Here is a 23,111-nt window from a genome sequence, read left to right as displayed (position 1 = left end):
GGCAATATTGAAGGTGTCTGCTTGTGCTGTGGCAGATGCACTGTGGCTTTTCTTCTCTCTGTGCTCCCTCAGTGGTCATTCCTCCTCTGGTCATTGCTGTGGTAAAGGTAAAGGTAAACAACCCCTAGATGGTTAAGTCCAGTCAAAGACAACTATGAGGTTGTGGCGCTCATCTCGCTTTCAGGCTGAGGGAGCAGGCATTTGTCCACAGGCAGCTTTCTGGGTCATGTGGACAGCATAAGTAAACTGCTTCTGGTGCAACGGGACACTGTGACAGAAGCCAGAGCGTACACAAATGCTATTTACCTTCCCATTGCAGCGGTACCTATTTATGTACTTGCACTGGCGTGCTTTCAAATGGCTAGGTTGGCAGGAGCTGGGACCGAGCAACGGGAGCACACCCCATTGCGTGGATTTGAACTGCCAACCTTCTGATCGGCAAGCGTAAGAAGCTCAGTGGTTTAGACCACAGTGCCACCCGTATCCCTTTTCATTGCTATGGATACATGGCCTGACTGTCTCCAGGCACTTCAGTCGTCTGTCAGAGATTCCCATACAGTGGGATTAATGTGTTATCCTTCATGTCATGTTTGCAGACATCTTTCTAACACAGAGTTCAGTTACTCTATGAATATCATTTGTTGAATTTATCAGTTGATATTTAAATTTTTCTTGGGCTATATGGCCGCTACTGCTATTATTGTTGCTTTTACCTACTAACAGTGTATAGAGCTACTGAGGCAAAATATTCAAACATTGTCCTTTTTTCAGCAGGTAGGTACATCACAATCATGATACTCCATAAAGTACATGGATGAATTATCAGATTAATTCAGAAATTCACCATCCATCCTTTATAGTTTCTTTCCAAATGATCATCTCAGCTATCAGCATGTACAGCAGAAGCAATACAGTGGTACCTCTGGTTGCGAATGGGATCCATTCTGGAGGCCCGTTCGCAACCTGAAAAGCCTGCAACCTGAAGCGCCATATCTGCGCAGGTGCGCGGCGTGATTTGGCACTTGTGCAAAGTGCAATTTAGTGCTTCTGTGCATGCGCAAGGGACGAAACCCAGAAGTAACCCTTTCCGGTACTTCCGGGTCGCACGGGACGCAACCTGAAAAGACGCAACATGAAGCAAATGTAACATGAGGTATGACTGTATATATGTGAATGTAAAGCAATCCATAGTAGAAAGGAAGGAAACAGTGTGTCTAAAACTACAAGGCAAGAAAATATATATATTAAAAAAATCAGAATAAAATAGACGCATAGGTCTATTAAGAACATCATTGTAGGTGATGCCCAAGGGCCAGACATGCCCACCATACTTTACTTTTCTCCCTTTGAGTGCCAGACCAATGTGCAATATCAGATGATCTGAAAGTCCCATGACTTTCCCAGCATAGCCCACTATGAAGCATGGTAGGCTGCTGTTTGGGAAACATAGGTGCAAAGCCCCTTTGAGCATTTGGGATTAATTGTGTGATTATTTGGATCCAGGAATGAGGGGAAGGGAGGGAACAGCACTGAATGATTTTCAGAGCAATAAACTACAATCTTTTGAAGATGAATTTCTCCTTACAATTAGATTTGATTGATTGATAAGTAAAGGAGGAGAAAAAATTAGACTCCATTTGCATTTAAAGGATAAACTCCCTAATATTCACTTTCCAAAACAATACAAGAACTGAAGCACAGTTGTTGGTCAAAATTCACACTTTTCTGAATTTTGCAATGGAGTTCTCCAGCCAGGTTGTGTGTACAAAAACAAATATTTTGTGGTAAGATGTGCATAAAAATCCATATTTTGGTGAAAGTAACATGCAAAAGTGAATTGAATTAGGGGAGATTGCTTTGCAAAAGTATGTGTATTAGGCAAAATTGCACACACATATGAATATTAGGAAAAAATTGAATTGCTGCTGAATTTTTAAGAGGAATTCCCCCCCCCCCTTTTTTTAAACAGCAAACTGATGTGGAAATGTGGAGGCCTGGACTTGATACTGAGAAAATGAACAATTGAGAGATGCTGAAACTGACAGATTGTCCCATTTCCACTACCACCCCAGAGAATATTTAGTTAATTTTTATGGGCTTCTTTTGTTTTCTTTTGATGGAAATATGCTGCCATGCCCAAATCCTTCGTCCATGTTCTGAATGCACTTGTCCAAGAGCAGGTTTTGTTTCTCTGCTCAAGAAACAGCCACAGATTTAACAGTCAGACTTATGGATCACAGTGCACTTTCTTCCCGTGATGAACTTTTTTCAGACTCAAGACTGTATTTCATTATGTGCTGCATGCTGGTGATGAGCTGAACCACATCTGGCTCTTGGGCCTGAGGTTCTTCACCCCTGATGCAGGCCTTTGGTATTCTGTTGTCAGATTGAACAATTAGGTTTTATCAAGTCACTAGCATATCACATGTCATGTTCAGAGTATGACATAAATATATGAAGTTTGCTACTGGGGCAATGTCATATTAGCATATAAAGCCCTTAACAACTTGGGACCAGTTTTCCTATGAGATCATCTGACCCCACATGTGCCCAGGCAACCTCTTCGATCGTCGGAACTTTTGCCACAAAATACCCATTCCAGATTTGTAAGAACTCAGTCATTCAGTCTTGCAGCACCTACACTTTGAAACTCCCTGCCTATTTATGCAATGACGGCAGCAAGAATATTATTGGCACAAAAATGGAAGCAAGAAGAATTACCGACGAAAGAAGAATGGAGAATGAAATTAGTGGACTATGCAGAACTAGATAAACTAACAGGAAGGATTCGAAATCTGCGGGACCAGAAATTCACAGAAGACTGGCGTAAATTTACAGACTATTTGAAAAGTAATTGTGATGATCAGACTACGTTTGTAGGTTTGCAAGAAGTTTTGTAAGGTGAATTACTGGAACTACTGCAAAAATGAATAAAGGGGAGGATGGCTAGTTAAGATAATTAAAGGCAATATGAATTTAAGAAATGCATAAGAAGTGGTCAAAACGGTGGATCAGCAGAGGTGCTGAAGGAAGTCCCCCCCCCCAAAAAAAAGATTGTATAAGTTTTGTGGTATGTACTATAATTTATATGTTAAAATTAATAAAAATTGTTATAAAAAAAGAAACTCCCTGCCTATTGAGATCAAACAGATGCCCTCACTGTACAGTAAGTCCACAACTTACCCAGGACTGTACCTGAAGTGAAAATAACATATATTCAAAACACACTGGGTGCAATGGCGGGTGGGATTGCCAAAGTCTTTTTTCCCAGACACTTGCTCTCTTTCCACTTCCTTTTTGATTTCTTTTCATTGCCAAGTGCATAAGGCTTATTGTGCAAAAGTTAAATGCATATAAGTTGTGGGCTTACTGTACTTTTTTCAGTGCCTGCTAAAAACATTCTTGTTTAGACAAGCCTACCCAGATGCTTAGACAGTTGAGGTAATTTTAAACTGCTTTAGTATTTTAACCTTTGTCTGTTTTAAAGCATGGTTGTGAATTCTTCTCAGTTTTTATGTTTTATCCTTTAGTAAACTAAGGTTGTTGGGGGTTTTTTTTGCTATTTTTACAATCAAGTGGTGTATAAGTTTAATAGAATTAAAAAAATAGGGTCTTATTACTGCAGTGCCTATCATAGCTATGATCAGCAGGAGACATAATTTTTGGTTGACCAGATAGTGTGTTTGTTCCTTGTGGGGTCCACAAAAAAGTTTGGGTTATAGCCAACTAGGTTGTACTCAGAGTAGTAGACCTATTGAAATTGATAGACCTAAATTAGTCATGTGGGTCTTCTTTGAATAGGGCTAACACCAGATACTTCTCAAATGCCACTCAAAGGCTTTTTGTCCTGCTTGGAGAAGAAACCGCTTAGAATCCCTCAGATATTGTCCAACAAATGTACAATGACTTACTGCAGCCACTGTTAAGCCACTTCATTCAAGTAACTACCTTGATTTCAGCAAGGCATTTGACAAGGTGCCCCATGATATTCTTGTAAAGAAGCTGGTAAAATGCGGACTTGACTATGCTACCACTCAGTGGATTTGTAACTGGCTGACTGACCGAACCCAAAGGGTGCTCCTCAATGGTTCCTCTTCATCCTGGAGAAGAGTGACTAGTGGGGTGCCACAGGGTTCTGTCTTGGGCCCGGTCTTATTCAACATCTTTATCAATGACTTGGATGATGGACTCAAGGGCATCCTGATCAAATTTGCAGATGACACCAAACTGGGAGGGGTGGCTAACACTTCAGAGGACAGGATCACACTTCAAAACGACCTTGACAGATTAGAGAACTGGGCCAAAACAAACAAGATGATTTTTAACAGGGAGAAATGTAAAGTATTGCACTTGGGCAAAAAAAATGAGAGGCACAAATACAAGATGGGTGACACCTGGCTTGAGAGCAGTACATGTGAAAAGGATCTAGGAGTCTTGGTTGACCACAAACTTGACATGAGCCAACAGTGTGACGCGGCAGCTAAAAAAGCCAATGCAATTCTGGGCTGCATCAATAGGAGTATAGCATCTAGATCAAGGGAAGTAATAGTGCCACTGTATTCTGCTCTGGTCAGACCTCACCTGGAGTACTGTGTCCAGTTCTGGGCACCACAGTTCAAGAAGGACACTGACAAACTGGAACGTGTCCAGAGGAACAAAATGGTCAAAGGCCTGGAAACGATGCCTTATGAGGAACGGCTAAGGGAGCTGGGCATGTTTAGCCTGGAGAAGAGGAGGTTAAGGGGTGATATGATAGCCATGTTCAAATATATAAAAGGATGTCACATAGAGGAGGGAGAAAGGTTGTTTTCTGCTGCTCCAGAGAAGCGGACACGGAGCAATGGTTCCAAACTACAAGAAAAAAAGATTCCACCTAAACATTAGGAAGAACTTCCTGACAGTAAGAGCTGTTCGACAGTGGAATTTGCTGCCAAGGAGTGTGGTGGAGTCTCCTTCTTTGGAGGTCTTTAAGCAGAGGCTTGACGACCATATGTCAGGAGTGCTCTGATGGTGTTTCCTGCTTGGCAGGGGGTTGGACTCAATGGCCCTTGTGGTCTCTTCCAACTCTATGATTCTATGATTCTATGATTTTATGAACTCAGCAAATCACAAAGCAGTCCATGGATGATATTCTGTTGTGTATTTAAACTTGCATAAAATTCTGAATTCTGGAATTATCGGGCAGGTTTCCCAAATGATCTCATCAGTCATTTTGTGACCCAGTTGCTGAGTGTGAAGATAACTATCTGATGCTCTTCAAAGCTTTCCACTACGAATGTTCGGTATAATCTGCACTGGTGGTACCCGTGTTGCCCTTACCTCCATTTCATTTCTTAATAAAGCAATGGTCTTTATAATAAAGCATGTCACACATCTGGTTATCTAGAAAACGGTAAGCAAGCAAGCAAACAAACAAACAAACAAACAAACAAACAAACAGCATAAGGTAAATCTGCAGGTAAGGGGTCATGTTAGGATGAGACCATCCCATTGCCTCTTCATTTCAGTAAACAAGTTGCAATGTTCTTTTTCTAGTGATTTTGGCAAGCATTCGGTTATCTTAAGAATTCATGAGAGTGTCTGCCTGATTGATTTGCAAACAGTTCTGATTTCACAGCATAAGCTTTTTTGGACAGCAGTGGGGGGAAATGCAATTTATTCTGTTGATTAACAATGACACATTCTAGTATAAAAACCAACAAATATTTGTACAAGAAGTTCTCTAATATGTTTGGCATGCTCGGTAGCTTGAGTGAGGAGGCTTGAGGACGGGGGCGGGGTAGTGGTGGTGGCAAGAATTCACTGCTTGCACACTGGAACAAAAGCTGATTGCGATCATAGTTCAATGAGCCTCAAATAAAATATCGGCTAAAAAAAGTGTAAAGCCATTATTCAGCTCTCTTTCTCATTTATATGTGAGAAATTATATGCTTTAAATCTATCTATGGCACTTCAGCAAATTAATTACTAGAACCCCTTAACAGTAGCTGGGCTGGTAGTATTTGTAATTATTAAGCAGTGTTTGCCACATTTTGAGAAGAATTTGGCCAAACTAGAAATTATTTAAAGCTAGAGTGGATATTTTGAGTTCAGAGGGTATGTAAGTTTTTATTTTTTTATTTTACTTTAAAGTATTTATAGCTTGCCTTTCTGCCTGACAACAGACCTCCAAGTAAATATATCACAATCATTCCTTTTTAAAGGCAGTAATTACTTTTGAAGGCTTGTGGGATAGAGAGAAGATAAAAATATTGAAAAGGTCCCTAGGCCTTTGACCAGTCCTGGAAAACCTGTGGTCCACCAGATGTTGTTGAACTACAACTCCCATAATTCCTGACCTTTGATCATGTTAGCTGGGGCTGATGGGAGCTGCAGTCCGAGAACGTCTGAAGGGCCACAATTCTCTATCTTCATATTATTATTTATGAATATATATACCACTTATGGGCCAACATGGCTTCTAAGCAAGTTGCAAAAAAACCCCCACACAAACCAATACATAATTGAGATACATAATGTTAAAACATCATTAATTAAAATATTGGATAAAAGAAATGAAGAACAAACACAACAATGAAAACTGTTAGAATGCCATGGTGCGTCTGCAGCAGCATAACTGGCTTCTTCATCTGCCCCAGCTGCAATAAAACATGTCTCTCAGTCTCTCTACAGCCACAGCAAGCAATGCACCTTTCCTCAGTTTGACTTCACTCCCCAAGGCACACTCCTCCATTGTCTCTCAAGACAGAAGGATGCCAACAATGGCCCAGAGTTAGTTAAGGCTTTGTATGTAATTAGCTTGGTGGCTAATACGCAGCCAGATCCCTCAGCACTGGGGTGATATGTGCCCAGTAAGGAACAGCACCCACCACCCAGGTTGTGGGGTTCTACACCAGCTGCAGCCTCCAGACCAGCAGCAAGGAAAGACCCACACAGAGTGCATTGCAATAGTCCAGCCACAAGGATACCAACGCATGTGATAGATTGGCCAAGTTTTCCCTGTCCAGGAAATGGTGTAGTTGACACACCGGCCAAAGCTGATGATAGCTACTCTTCACCACAGAGGTTGCCTGGGCCTTCATGGGCAAAGGTGGCTTCTAGAGCACCCATAAACCACCTGCCCATTCATCCAGAGGGAGTGCAATCCTGTCTGGCAGACTCCCAATTCTGAGATCTGGGAACCACTTACCAACAGTGCCTTTCTTACTGCTGCCAAGGCTCTTAGACTGCTGCTCTTTGAAGATTTAAGGATAACTAAAGGTACGAATAGACCCTGTCAGCTCAAGACATTTTGCTGCCTGAGGCAAAGGACAATATAGCACATACAGAAGCCAATTGGACTGGTAGTTGAATCTTACTCCAATACTGATGAAAGGACAATGTCTTCCACTGCATTTGAGGTTAGCAGGCCACATGACACTCCCTTCCTTAGTAGCTACCGCCTAAGGCAGCTGCTTCACTCTGCCTAATCATAGGGCCCACCTTGGTCTCTGTTCTCGAAGTGTGCTAACAACAGTGAGGACCAAGTAGCAACAATTTTCTATAGGATGTCCATCATCTGCTCCCAGATGTTCAGCCTTCTATCATGCTAAAACATGGTTACTCCTACAAAACATTGGGAACAGTGTAGTAAAAGCAAAGGACTGTAGAAAGCTGTTGTGAGTAGAGTCAAACCACCGACACATCTAACTCAATATTGTCTACAACGATGAGCTGGAGCTCTTCAGGATTTCAGACAGACGATCTTATAGTCCTTCCTTGTGACATGAGCTTCTATGCTGCATTTCTGCAGCAATGAATTTGGCTGAAGAGTGAGATTGTAACATTGTTTATATCTTCGATAATGCAGTCTGCACACTTTGTAAGAGCACGTCAACTAAGAAGCAAGTCTTACTGGGCAGGATTCAGTTAATGAGGACTTCTGCAGGCTTCACCCCTCTCTTCCTCCTGCAGACCAAATTGGCTTGTGGGGGCATGGGGGAAACCCTGGAACAGGGTGCAGGGAGAGAGAAGGGCAGATAGTTCAACCAGGCAACCAGAAATCCTTCTGCTGATGGATCACTATGTTGGATTCCTCCCACTGATACAGTGAGATTCGTGTGTCCAGTGAGTATAGGATTATTACAGCATCAGGGGCTTGCGCGCACACTCTTTCAATGCCGGCTCCATGAGGAAAATGAAAGGTCATTTTGTCCGAGCCCATGAAAAAGAAGAGCTACAGAGTGCAGTCAGTCAGGACGAGACAGAAGATGTGGTGCTAGACAGGGAGGGCAGGAGGCCAACTGTCAGGAAATGGAGCTGGAGGAAAGGTGATGGGATATGGCAGGGGAAGCCTTGAGAATATAGGAAGACTTGGTGCCTGGGAAATGATCAAACAAGGAGCAAAGAGCAAGCTTAGGACATCAAATATTGGTTGGTCTTTAACCCCCTTAAAGTTTCAGGGGGAAGACTAATAGTGGGAAGGGCCAGAGCTCAGAAACAGAGCATCTGTTGTTGCAGGTTCAATTTATGGCATTTTCAGCTAGAGCTGGAAATATAAAACCCCATCTGATACCCTGAAGAACTACTGCCAGTTGGTGTAGACAGTGCTGAGATAGACAGACCAACGGTCTTGTCCAGTTTAAGGCAGCTTCCTAAATTCTTAAAGCCAGAAGTATAGGAAGAGATTTACTGTAGTTTACATTTGAACTAGCCACCCAAATCTTGAGTTTCTAGCTTTATTTGTAGGTTATTTGGTTTTACCTTGTCTCCTTATGTCCCCAAGAAGAGGCAGGGTATATAAATTCAAATATATAAAAACAAACACATTACATTTTGGCACAGACCTCTCCTTTCTTCCTTTCCCCTCGCCAGAGCTCATTCCCCTTGTACTTCCATGAGAGTAATTCAAAGCAGGCCTCAGAAATGTGATCCAGTTTGAGTTGGAAAGCAAACAACCCATTCAAATTGCCTCCTTTTGAAAGATTATACTAATTTGCAGCCTCCTTTGTATTGGTTTTAATCTCTAGGTATAACTCCCAACAATAAACAGGTTTTGTAAGTTTCAGAACACAATAAAAGTTAACATACTTTGCAGATTTTATGTATCCCATTCACGTCAGAGCAAATTTAACTTAATTATAATAATTGTGCAAAATTAGCCATACAAAAGCCACAGTTGTGTTGTTTCCTTGCATGAGCCTCCAATCTTGACAAGTTTTCAAAAACAAATCCCCCTGCAGACCATTATAAGGGGAAGAATGATTCAGTTGGTGTTCAATGGTTAAAGCGTTTTTTAAATGAAAACAAATACAATAACAGTTAATGAGACAATTTGTGCTGCAGCGGAGAAAGAAGTTGGTTCTCACGTGGCTGTGTATGCTTTCTTTATCTGCCACATCATTTAGAAACTGTAAAGAATAGCCTCTTTGTTTTGAAAATATTTGCAAAGATATTGTCTATGAAGCATTTACTTGACCCGACTTTGCCCAACTCCTTTGTGCGATGTAAAATCAAGCTACCTTGCAGGTGCTTTGGAGATAACCACACAGAAGTGAAAGAGCAGTGATTTCGAGCAGTGGCTCTTCTTATAGCCTTCCCTTTGGTCATTTTTGTGAAGCAAAACTCTTGAGTTGGAGGAATCATGTCATGGGTGTGCCAGCCCAACATGGACAATTGCCAGGGTTGGTCTGCAGACAATTCATTTTGTGGAGGATATTGGGTGGCTCCTGAACAATGTAGGATAAAGCATAAAAAAACCAACTTATTCATTTGTTTGCCACATTGATATCCTAGCTTTTGCTCCAAGGAACTCAAGATGGCACACAAAGTTCTCCTCTTCATTTAATCCCAACAACAACCCTATGAGGTATGCTAGGCCGAGAGGCAATGATTGGCCCAATGATCACCCCATGAGCTGACTGGCCAAGCGAGGTTTTGAATCCTGCTCTCCCAGGTCCTAATCCAACACTCCAACCACTGGACCACCCACTTTGTGATGTGTCTGCGGGGGGGGGGGATCCATTATCTTCCTTATCTTAGGACCTAAGCCCGAACTGAAATTCATAGAATCGTAGGGGGTCATCCAGCAGCTGCCCCCATTTTTAAGGATGGCTTTCTAGGGTGGTACAAGTGGCAGCAGGGGTGAGGAACGTGTAACTTTCATTTCATAAACTTTCTTCAGTTAATTTAGGATCCAGGCCTATGCATTTTAACCTATTTTTGAATGAGTCAAACTAAACAAGGTTGCCGCTTTCCACTAGGTGCTCATCAATCTACATTGGCATTGTACGGAGGTGGAATTCAACATCTTCCAGTCATTCCATCTGCACAAACATTGTAGCTTGCTAGATGGAATGATCTCCCATCTCTTTCTACCATGTGCCGTCATGAGGTTTCTCCCAACCCCCCAAGTCAATTTTAGGGGGCATGTAGGGTGGGGGTGGAAGCTCCACTGTGCAAGTGGAAGCCATCGTTTGGGCTTTTCACTGACAGGGCCAGTTAGGTGAGTCCTGTCTGGAAGAATCACTTATATTGACCACTGTCACAATATGCATTCATAGGCACACCATCAATTGTACACAATCCATCAAGGACTCTCTCAAAAGGCATACATATGAATCACAACATGATTGCTCCTAAGGATTACTAATGTAAAATAAATTGTTTCACTGATGTGCAAAGTACTTGAGCATTACTGGGTGACTTCATGAAAATTCAATTTTATTCCTATGTACTGTAAGGTTGCATCTCCTTTTGGTTACACCTAACACTTCTTTGTAAATATTCCATTTGTCAATGGCCATCTGCCACTGACTCTTCTTCCCTTTACATGCAGATTTTCAAACCTGAAAGCAAATTAATTTAAAAAGAGATGAATTTCTTCTCAAAAAAGTAGTTGCTAAAAATGACTGTTATTGGTCTCTGTAAGTTCACACATTAAGCTGAGGCAAACCCAGGTATACAACTGAGTATACAGTCAGCTGAAGCCAATCCTGGCTCCTTGCCATGTAAGTTTGATGCAGGCATTTGCAAGCAAAAAAACCTATTTGTTGCAGTCAACACATTTTAGGTGTAAGCTTAAAACTTACCAAGTGGGAATCAACTAAGTTTTACTGAGGGTAGCCGCACTGAAATCAATGGCTCTGACTTAAGTCACAGCAATTAATTTCAGTGGATCTACTCTTGAGTAAAACTTATTTGAATACCACCTTTTAGATAAGACACCTAAAACTATTGTGGGTGAAATTGCCTTCAGCATATTGGTTTGACATTCTATAACTTAATGTACTCACTTATGTTCATAGTTTTAGGTACCGCTATGCTGAGGACTCATATTTCTTTTCCATTCCTGACCACTTACCCTTATCCAGGCCCATCTCTCTGTTTTGCCAGCATTTCCTGGATATCTCATCCATCAGCAAATTAGAGACATAGGTTTTTCATCCCAACCCTGCTCCTTCCAGCACGTCTAAGCCAAACATTAACTCCCTCTCTTCCAGAGCATCACATGTAATTTTGCACATCACATTCAATACTCTACTCTTGTGTCCCTGACATACAGCTGGTTGTCATGACAAGCCACCCATAACTGTGTCTACCCTTTTAAAACCTTTGCTGTATAAGGCACACCTGTCATTTAGACTCCAGCAACTTCCTCCTTGCTAGTTTTCCATCTGATCCTTCTCCTAATCACCTGTATGTTCACAGCAACTCTGTTCATATTACCTTTCTCTGCTTCCATATTAAGTCTCTGCAAGGATTCTCTGGCTGCTTTTCATATTTCAGTCACCATCACTATCACCTGTTGATAGGGGTAAGGAAAGAGACAGCCCTCACCACACCTGTGCACAACATTATAGGATAAGCATGAAGTGCCAGGTAAACCCAGACCTCAATTTCTGTATGTGCTCTACCCTAGGATGAGGGTAGCTATGTCTTTAAATGGCTATAAATAGAGGGTGGCTGTCTTCACGTTCTGATTGTGGGCCTCCTCAAGCATCTTGTTGGAACAGAATGCTGGACTTTTGGTCTGATCCAGCAGGCCTCTTCTTATTGTATTTTTCTTCTTCATTCCACTGAAGTTTCAGAGCTATATAGTGAACATTTCAATGGATTCAACAATGGCATGTAGTGCAGCAATAAAACTGCTAGCACACTTGCAATAGGGACCACAGGTTGAGATTCCTGCATTGCCCTTTTGGCACCTGCTTAAAACATTTTTGTTTCAGCAAGCCTACTCGGAAATGTATTATAATCTCTTTTGCTTACTGTCGATTTTAATTATCTTTCAAACAATTTTAATTCCAACCTATTGTTTTTTATGCATAATGTGTTGGTTTTGGAAACCACTTAGAGGTTTCATTACAATCATGTGTTATATAAATTTTGTGAAATAAAATAAATAAATATGCTGCCTTGAGCTCCTTGGAAGAAAGGTAGAATATAAAATTAAGGAAATAAACGAATAACTATTTTTGGGGAGTGAAACACCTTTACAATCACAGTAACATAATGCTTGGAAAAGGATTACTTATTCTTATTTGACAGAACCTCAAGCTTGACAAGTCTTTGGACTGGTAAAGTAATTTAATATTTTTTTTTTAAAAAAGTATTTTTCAGCAGAATTTTATTCAAAACATACACAAAGGCAACATATTGTCCAGCTTCTAAATGTATATGTTACAGCAGCATGTTATAAGAACAAGCAGGGGCTGCAATTTACATTACTAAGGCATTTAGGCTTAAAGAGAGGTTGCACCATGACTGGTTGGGGAAATCCATATAAATGTCCAAAATGCTAGGGCATCTCATCTGCAAATTTACAATGCTGTGTGCTGCTTTTACATTTATTTATTTTTTAAAAAATGCTTCCTTGCATCAGTATCTCAACATATTGTTCCACAGCAAAAAGCAAAACAAAAAACAAAAACAAAAACAAAAACAAAACAGAAACAGAAATCCCCAACCCCATCGAAAACGTTAAAAGTTGTTCACAGAACAGCAGTAGTAATCTACTCTTCAAGAGTTTGCAAACAAGTACAATACTAATTTCATGATGCACACAAAACCAGAGATCCACCTGGAAATGCTTCATGGTACCCAACAAAGTTATGAGTAAGAGGAAACACTTGTCTGAGAAGGCACAGTGGAAACAGGTTTGAATGCTCCGAGTACAACAGGAATCATCCACAACAACAGGTTGAGTGTTTCTGGGAACTTTTTGTTAATATAACACAGTTGCTCACACAAAATGGGGGGGGGGCGCGAATGCTTCTGTTGATTTGTCTTGGCAACTCCCATACATCAATGGTGGTAACAGAGTAACAGCTTTGTTCCCATCTGACAGAAAATAATGGCAGTTCTGCAAAGCAAATGTTAAACATGACCGTATGTATTTATTAGTTCCACAGTGTTTTGACAGATTACAAGGGCTGCAATTTAAAGGATGCTGACACGCTCACTGAGGGCTTTCATCTCTGCTTCTTCTGGCTCAGGGTTTTCATTGTGGTTGGCACTTGGGCTGATAAGGTGTGTTGGATACTTCAAGCCATTTTCTCCGGCATACTGTTCCCACCGCGAATCATCACTCTCATGGGTGATATAACGCTCGCCTATTTTAGATTCGAGTTCACGCAAGTCTAGCCAGGTTTGGTAATCCTGTAGGGAGAAAAAACAATATGCTTAAATTAATATCTGAAAAGCAGTCTTACAGATAATACTATGGATGCCTGTTTCCCCATAATTCTGTTAACATTTAAGCGACGCAGCACATGTTACTTTCATAGCATCTTTTGTGAAACCGTTGGATATGAGAACACATCAACGTGTCTAGGTTCACTGCAAAGTATTTCTGAAAAGCTAGGTTCCACAACCAGGCCCAAAGGTTCATGGGGTCTTTTCCTCAAAATTTTGCATGTATAATTTATCAAAAGTATGTTCACCACACCTTTCTGCCTTCAAGACAATGAAATGACAATAAATTAATATAGACAAAAATAACTCAACAGCGTGGAAACAAAAAGCAAGAGCAGCACCAAGCAACAACAGGAATGTTTAAAATAGTATTTATTTGGGTGACCAGGGCAAACTTAGCCAACTGTTTCCTCCACACACACTCCTTATGCTTCAAGATTAGCAGAGGAAAACTCTGATGATTGAGCATGTGGTCAACCATTGAGCTATGACCCTGGCCAGCATAAAGATGCTGTATACTAATGATAGGAAACGTGGCCAGGGATGATGGGAGTTGTAGTCAGTCAGCATCTAGAGGGCTATAGGCTCCAGATCCCTACTGTATGCAAAATGCCTGTGGAGGGAAAACATTCTAATGTTACAGCCTGGCTCCCAGGGCCTCGCCTAGCAAAGTGGGCACACTTTCCCACAGTCTCCAGATGGGACTGTAATATTTAGCCTTCATCGAGGTTCATCGATGCTGAAGTTTTGGAGTGGCTGTGGTAAACTTTTTGTCTGTGTTTGGTCTATCTTCACTACAAACAAGGTGAAAGGCATGAAATTTACAGCATTACCTGTAGCCATGGGTGGCTTAACGTCTTGTCCACACTATAGCGCTTTCTCATTTTCACTTGCAGCAAATTATTTATGAGATCAATAGCTGGAGAAAAAACATAATTTCAGAAGACATCACTCTCAAATACCTCTTGAAATCGCATACGGTTCAGAGGCAGTGACAGAACTAATAAATTGCGAGACAGAACTAATAAATCTGTTTATGACAGCCATGCAGGTTGATTTAGCTTGATTTTTTAAATAAATAAATGAAAACAACTTTTTCCCAAGTTACTACCTCACACAACTATAATGTTCACAACACCCAAACTTGCTAATCAAGCGTCCATCACTGAAAATAGTAAACAGATTTGTACTGAGTTAAAACATTAGTGTAGCCTAGCAATCGTACATTTTGTTCTCTGCCTTATAACAAATAATATTACCATGCATTTGGAGAGATGAAACTGAAGATATTGCGAGGAAATGCAAGGCAGCAATAAAGTGAATAGATCTCCATTCCAATTTTCGAAAGCTTTCTCTCCAAGAATAATGCATTATTACTTCAAAAGCCCTAGATAACTTTGGACCTGGTTACCTGAAAGACTGTCTTATCCATTATGAACCTGTCTGTGTATTAAGATCTCTAGGAGAGGTTCTCCTTGCCAATATAATATGACTGGCAGGGACATGGGAGAGTTCTTTTTAGCGGCTGCATTCATGCTCAAGAACTCTCTTCTCAGAGAGGCTGAGTCAAACTGCAGAGACCTTCCCTTCTGTTTTGTTCCTCTGCTGCAATATTCTCTAGCTTTTAGCTTACACCCAGCTAGGTTTAAATACACGCGCACACGCATACACACACACACACTTTTGCAAGTGTACCTACTTGACCCTTACAATATTTCTCAGAGGCCCTTCTCTAAGTGCTTGATCATATATAAAGTAAGGTGGGTAAGGGACAGGGCCATTTAAGTAACTGGACCCTGATTATGAAACAGTCGAGCAAGTTCCTTCACCTTTTCACTCAGACCTTTTAAACAATCTATGTTTAACGGTTTGGGCCTCTCAAATTAATTTTTGGTTTCACTTTTCTAATTTTCATGGTTTTTCTTGTTTCACAATGTATTTTATTGGTATTGATTGATTGATTGATTGATTGATTGATTGCTTTAAGAGCTACCCAGAGAACTCCTGTTATTGAGCATCTATATAAACACAGTAAAGAAATGAGCAAATGAGTTTTAGAAAGTGATTTTATTGGGTGGTATTCAGTTTTAGTCATACTCAGAATGTCTTACTTAGACCCGACCCCTTGAAGTTAATGGACATGATTCACTAAGGTTCTTTTCTTTCAACTGGTCTACCTTGAGGAGAAATTAATTGAATATTTTTATTGTATTTCTGATCGTTTTTAAAATGGTGGTTAGCTGCTTTGGGAAGCTAGTGTGAAAAGATGAAATCTATATTTTCTATAAAAAATAAGTAAATATTTTGATTCTTCTCAAATATGTATGTACTAGAATTTAAAAAAAAATACCTTCATGTGAGATTTCCTTCCAGGGGTTCGGTGGGTACATAAAAGCAGCATTCTGGATTTGATCATGAATGTCCTCATCTTCATTGAATGGAAACGTCCCACTAAGGCTGACATAGATAATAACCCCCACAGACCACATATCTAATGATCTATTGTACCCTTTGTTTCTCAGGACTTCAGGAGCGAGATAGGCTGGCGTACCCACAACTGAACGTCTGAATGATTTCTCTCCAATGATCCGTGCGAAACCAAAGTCGCAAAGTTTCACCTGTTTGGTATAAAGCCATTATAATAAATTTGTATTTTTTTGTTTTATTCCGATGTTTTCAAAGAAACAATGTGCAAGTCAACACGGTGCTTGTGCTATCTATAAGACAATTTAGCATGTGCTAAAGCTGTTTCTCCCCCACATAACTGAGCAAAGAATGTTTCAAGCAGACAACAGTCTTTCCAAAAGGCCTATCGTTATTATAAAGTAAAACCATACGTAGTCCACAGTGCCTTGCAGTGTATTCAGAAAGGACAGAACCAGTCCCTACAGTTTGGGGATACAACAGAGAAGGGGGTAAGGGAAGCGTGTTAGCCAATGTATGGGCCTCAACATTCACCTTGTAACTGCATTTAAAAAAATAAAAATCCAATTCCTTTCTAAGCCGCCCTGTGCTCCTTCAGTTTTGGTTTATGTTTTGGGTTCTGTGTCGCTTTGTGTAAACTGAAGCTGTGTTCTTCATTCCAAAACTAAAAGCAGCTATAACTTTTCACCACTTTGAGCCAACTGGATTACATTTACAAGCACGGGAACACCCCCCAAAATGTAGACAAATAGGTTCAGGGGCTTTTTATGGGGGGAAATGAAAGGGATTGACTTTCCCCCATAATCCATAGTAGTTTCACATTTTTGAGAGGCTTTCACTTTCTTACTTAGAGGAACAATTAGAGGATGAAGCTTTTAACTTAAAAATAAATAAATCCCCCCACTGCTGTACTTTAAGAAAAAACAACTTTGAGCTCTTCAGTGATCCACAGGCAATACTTTGGACAGCCTCAATACTTGCAAAGGACATAGGCCAAGAGAAACTTACAGGAAAACATAAAGGAACAAGATATAGTGAAGTACAGAAACAGAGTGACAGAGGAACACAGGGCTTTGTGAGAGCCCTTACTTCACACAGTGGCAGTGTTACTGACACCATCTTTCAAACTGGTAGAGGGGGAGAGACCTCAAAATCACCCTCATTAGCTTTGTTATCTGGCTCTGACACAAACCCACTGCACACCCCTAGTAAATGGAGATTCACGTAGGTGTACTAAATGTCCACAAACCCAAGAGTTATATCATGTTTCCCCAGCAAGATGAGCCCAGCTTCCTGCTGCATTTGAAATATCAATGACAGATGCAACAATGTGCAGTTGATTGTCTTCCCCCTTCCTCTGTGCTTCATGCAAACTGCCTGTTTATACAATGTTTTAAAGCACAGGATAATACCTCCGATTACTTGTATGTTTGTTGCTTGACTTTAAAAACAAAAACAGCCTTCAATATTTTTTTTCCCCAATTTGAAAAACTGCTCCAGAGCAAGCGACCACATCATTATGTCAAAGGAAGCCAGCCATTCGCAACTGTGATAGCAGGCTTTGGCTATACACAGTAAGAACATATTTTATCTTTTTTGGGCAAATGCACTTCCACAGCAGGTTCATTGTTGAAATTATGCACATCTGGGTGCACCCAAAAACTTCTTGGCACTTGCAGATATGGTGTGTGGGGGGGGGGAGATATCTCTGCTACTCTTCTTCACATTTTAAAAAACAACCAATTGGGAGAGATTAGAGACTTGGGGGGGGGGGACACGGGTGGCGCTGTGGGTTAAACCACAGAGCCTAGCACTTGCCAATCAGAAGGTCGGTGGTTCGAATCCCCGTGACGGGGTGAGCTCCCATTGCTCAGTCCCTGCTCCTGCCAACCTAGCAGTTCAAAAGCACATCAAAGTGCAAGTAGATAAATAGGTACCGCTTGGGCGGGAAGGTAAATGGTGTTTCTGTGTGCTGCTCTGGTTCACCAGAAGTGGCTTAGTCATGCTGGCCACATGACCCGGAAGCTGTATGCTGGCTCCCTCAGCCAATAAAGCGAGATGAGCGCCACAACCCCAGAGTCAGTCATGACTGGACCTAATAGTCAGGGGTCCCTTTACCTTTACCTTTAGAGACTTGGGGAGGCTGCTGAAAATAAGGACACACCTGTTTCCTACTTTCCTCTTGACTGCAGCAGATTTGTGTACCAGTGTACCAAGTGGAAACAAGTGGTATCTTCATGTGGTCTGGTCTGTGTATATACAGCTCAGACTGCAGGGTAGATTCACAGCCATGCCTGCTTTTGGCTGGAATCCAAGGCTATGGCTATTGGAGAAGCAAGATTCTTTTGGGGTGTTAATGCTGTGAGTTCCTCCATTGTAGGCTCAGCTTGTACACATGTGTAAATAAACCATATTTCCTAAAGACATGACTGTCTCTGCTGTCCCTCATTCCAAGGGAACCAAAGCCCAGGTAAACAGCTGGACCCCTGGAGTCTCTTACCACGTAGAGATTGGTGTGGCATTCAACAATCATTTAGCTTTATCGAAAGGAACTGTATGTTACCTGTACAATGTGAATTTATTTCTACTTGCCTGTGGGAAAGGATCAGCAGATGCCAGCAATACATTTTCAGGTTTGAGATCACAATGAACAATGTTTTTAAAATGAAGATGTCTCAAAGCAACCAGGATCTATAAAGAAACAAACCAGCCCTGTTGTAACATAGTTTGCTCAATATTTACTTCTGTTTCAATGTTTTTCCCAGAGACGAGATGAAAAGTAGCAAGCGCAAGCAAGCTCAAGCACAACAGCTTAATTCATACGATTTTATGCTCTTATTCCAAGCTGTGTAAACAAACAGGAATATAAAGCACAAGGGACTTAATTTTAAAGGCATCCTCAAGTAGCAATACTTCCTACTATTATTACAAAGCATTCTTTTAGCAGCACGTACAGTCGTGCTCTTATTTGTTAGGGGAAGTACTCCAACTTTAGTGATCAGCAGTTGGGGTACAGACAACTCCAGACATTTAAAGGCTGGTACTATCTATTATAATGGGAGCAAAGTTTTAATCTGGAAAATTAATCTGGGAGTGGGGGGAAATTGGGAAGCATTCACAACCCCTCAGAGTCATCCTGTGGTTGGGGGAGGAGAGAATGCCTATAATGTGAGCTATAAGCTTAATTCTAAGAGGTCTTTGCCACTATCTAAATCAGAACTATGGGCTGAATGCCATCTATATATATATATATATATATATATATATATATATATATCACACCAAACCATACTAGCTTGCATATAGCTGCAAACCAAGCGAGAATATTTATGGATTATAAAGAACAAACTGAGGCAATGTAGCCATCAGTCATATCTGGCACTTATTGGGCACCCAAGTTCTGAGCACTAGCACAGCTTCTTTGAACCCATAGGAATGGTCTCCCAAATGTTTTGCTGGCTAACTTGGTTAAGAACCCCTGCCTGTGTCAGAGATGGAGAGGAGATGGGTCCATCAGAGACATGCAGGCTACATGCTAGCCCCAACATGCAAGAAGGATTTGGTGCAGACTTCCAAGAACCACACCTGAGAGATGCACTGTAGGTCACGATTTGTGGTTACCTTCGTACATTAAGCTCAGAACAATACAGTCAAGCACGTGACAACTAGTCTTTATCAGAGAGAAGATACAGAGAAAGGCACAGCACCCAGTCAACTTGATAAAGCCATACTAGCAATGCAAAAGGAAGTTACCCTAATTAGACTTTACCCACTCTGGACAGCTCTCACTCTTTAAACCTTCACCCACATTGTGACCTGCTATCCATTTTAAGGATATAAAATCATAGATCTGTAGTGTTGGAAGGCCCCCCAGAAGGGTCATCTAGTCCAACCCCCTGGAGTGCAGGAATCTTTTGCCCAACATGGAGCTCAAACTCACAGCCCTGAGATTAAGAGTCTCATGCTGTGCTGTCTGAGCTATGATGTGAATATCATAGAAAAAGAAAACACTTGACACCACTTAATGGGCCCTTACCTGCGTAATTAAAAACTTGGTGATTCGCTCTGGCAACCTCCCTTTTTCACTTGACAAGATCATCTCCAGCATGTCTCCATGGAGCTTCTCCATAACAACAAACACTCTTTCTGGTGTCTCGAACATGCATTCCAAATTGACAACCCCCAGGTGATGCAGATTCTAGCATCAAAGAAAAACACTATTTGAATGAGCCCGATTTGTTTAGGTCCAATGACAGATTGGGCAATGACATAGCCATTCATTTTTCAAGCCTTTTGGCACCAGTATAAAAGTATAAACAGCCAGAATTATACCACCAATGATTTGCTATGCAAAGTTTAACAGGACAGCCCAAATGTGCTTAGAAACTATCAAAAATATGCTTTGTCACTGATAACATTTTAAACTTCTATATGGAAATGAGACCTTGTCCAAATTGATTTCTTTCAGAGTATCAGAATGGAGCCATGCTATCCTCAGGTTGCTTCCAGTTTTCTGCTCTTGGATCTTAAAAGCAATTCCATACCTTGCATATCAACCTTGCATATCAACTTTGCATCATCAACAGTCCATGCCCACCAAGTGTGATCAGTACTTGTTAAGTGATTTTGGGAGGTTTCTCTATTAGGTTTTTGTTTGGAAGACATCCCAACCTGCTGATATCTCCCCCTCGTGTTATATATGGATTGGTGCTCAAAGAATGAGTTCCCTATTGGTATACAGTAAAAAGGGACGTGGGTGGCGCTGTGGGTTAAACCACAGAGCCTAGGACTTGTCGATCAGAAGTTCGGCAGTTCGAATCCCCGCGACGGGGTGAGCTCCTGTTGCTCGGTCCCTGCTCCTGCCAACCTAGCAGTTCGAAAGCACGTCAAAGTGCAAGTAGATAAATAGGTACCGCTCCGGCGGGAAGGTAAACGGCGTTTCCGTGTGCTGCTCTGGTTCGCCAGAAGCGGCTTAGTCATGCTGGCCACATGACCCGGAAGCTGTACGCCGGCTCCCTCGGCCAATAAAGTGAGATGAGCGCTGCAACCCCAGAGTCGGTCACGACTGGACCTAATGGTCTGGAGTCCCTTTGCCTTTATACAGTAAGTCCTCAACTTACGTGGGGGTTATGTTCCAGGGATAGAGCCTAAATGCAAAATAGTGTATAGTCAAAATACAATGGGTTCAGTGGTGGGTGGGACACCAAAGTCCCCCAGAATCTCACCCGCTTTCCACCCACTTTTGAATTTCTTAAAATATTTTTGCCACGTGTGTGAACCTGAATGCACACAAGTTAAATGTGCATAAGTTGTAGGCTTACAGTATATGAAGCAAAACTTAGGAATGCAGCCCTAATTCCACTCATCGCACAAGAAATTGGGCTGACAATGCTTTATTTTTGTTACCACATGTGCAGGGACAGACAACAGGATCTCGTAACAGCTGCTGGGTAATTGTGCTAGATTATCTCAAAAGCGGACGCAGGTGGCGCTGTGGGTAAAAGCCTCAGTGCCTAGGGCTTGCCGATCGAAAGGTCGGCGGTTCGAATCTCTGCGGCGGGGTGCGCTCCCGTCGTTCGGTCCCAGCGCCTGCCAACCTAGCAGTTCGAAAGCACCCCCGGGTGCAAGTAGATAAATAGGGACCGCTTACTAGCGGGAAGGTAAACGGCGTTTCCGTGTGCGGCTCTGGCTCGCCAGAGCAGCGATGTCGCGCTGGCCACGTGACCCGGAAGTGTCTCCGGACAGCGCTGGCCCCCGGCCTCTTGAGTGAGATGGGCGCACCAACCCCAGAGTCTGGCAAGACTGGCCCGTACGGGCAGGGGTACCTTTACCTTTATCTCAAAAGCAAATTTATTTCTGACTCTGCAGATTAGCAAACTGCTGAAATTTTTGGTGCAAAGTTCCTATATTTAATGCAGATTAGACATTATTTCAGAAAGAGACATCACTTGAAAACTTTATCTGTAGTTCCAATGCTTAATGAGGTACATAGATTCCTACTGCCGAAACCTGTTCTCAAAGAGTTTTATTGCCCTGCTCTAAATTAAATACATACAGGATATAATTGGTAATTAAATAAAAGATACCTGTAAAATTGCAACCTCATTACGAAGTTGGCTTTCTTGCTTAGTTGGAAATCTCAGTTTGTCAATGATTTTAATTGCTACATCTCTTCCTGTTTTGCGATGTTTTCCTGTTTGATGAAAAATATGCCAATTAACATGAGCAGCTCTGAGAAGCGTCACCTTTCCAGAACTCAAGTATTTTTTGTGTGTTTTATACAAAACCTAACTGTCAAGGTATCCTCTGAGACAAGAATGCTCTAAACCATTCAGACTTCTTTCTTTAATTTCATGAAATTGTTAAGACAGATTTCGAGGCAAAGAGGGACCCGTATATTTCCTCTTATAGGTAAAAATCAGGGAGGTGAATTTTAGAAGAAAAATGTGCAAGGGGGAAGGGTGAAAAGCCCATTATTCCTCCCCTACCCCACCCTAGTCTTCTGCATTAGTATGCATCCTCAGTCCTGCCTTTAATAAAAAGGAATATGAAAAGCTTGTGTAACATTCACATGTAGTTTAGCCCATAAATTTGCTATGTAATCCAGCATCACTAAATAAATAGGCATTGTTTATAGTACAAAGAACCCCGTGTCCACAGGACTCTCATCATGTCATAGGAGGGAAAGGTCTGGAACTTGGGTAGGCAACCTAAGGCCCGGGGGCCAGATCTGACCCAATCACCGTCTCAATCTGGCCTGCGGACGGTCCAGGAATCAGCGTGTTTTTACATGAGTAGAATGTGTCCTTTTATTTAAAATGCATCTCTGGGTTATTTGTGGGGCCTGCCTGGTGTTTTTACATGAATAGAATGTGTCCTTTTATTTAAAATGCATCGCTTGGTTATTTGTGGGGCATAGGAATTCGTTCATTCCCCCCCCCAAAAAAAATATAGTCTGGCCCCCCACAAGATCTGAGGGATATTGGTCCGGCCCCCTGCTGAAAAAGTCTGCT

At 41.6% G+C, this 23,111-nt stretch overlaps 1 protein-coding gene across 1 annotated transcript in view; it reads right to left on the bottom strand.

Annotated features, from left to right (window-relative positions):
• Window positions 1-12,548: 12,548 nt before the first annotated feature.
• PRKD1 (protein kinase D1) overlaps window positions 12,549-23,111 on the bottom strand; it is a 101,654-nt gene continuing 91,091 nt past the window's right edge. Inside the window, exons 15-20 of the mRNA XM_081859425.1 lie at window positions 22,185-22,291; window positions 20,135-20,296; window positions 18,691-18,789; window positions 16,025-16,292; window positions 14,508-14,593; window positions 12,549-13,638 (exon numbers count right to left, since the gene is read on the bottom strand). Coding sequence (XP_081715551.1) covers window positions 13,420-13,638; window positions 14,508-14,593; window positions 16,025-16,292; window positions 18,691-18,789; window positions 20,135-20,296; window positions 22,185-22,291 — 941 coding nt within the window. The 3' untranslated portion in view covers window positions 12,549-13,419. The remainder of the gene's footprint in view (window positions 13,639-14,507; window positions 14,594-16,024; window positions 16,293-18,690; window positions 18,790-20,134; window positions 20,297-22,184; window positions 22,292-23,111) is intronic.

The sequence above is a fragment of the Podarcis erhardii genome (assembly GCF_964252035.2).
Source record: "Podarcis erhardii genome assembly, chromosome: 1".
Lineage (NCBI taxonomy): Eukaryota > Metazoa > Chordata > Lepidosauria > Squamata > Lacertidae > Podarcis > Podarcis erhardii.
This window is presented reverse-complemented; position numbering and strand designations above follow the sequence as displayed.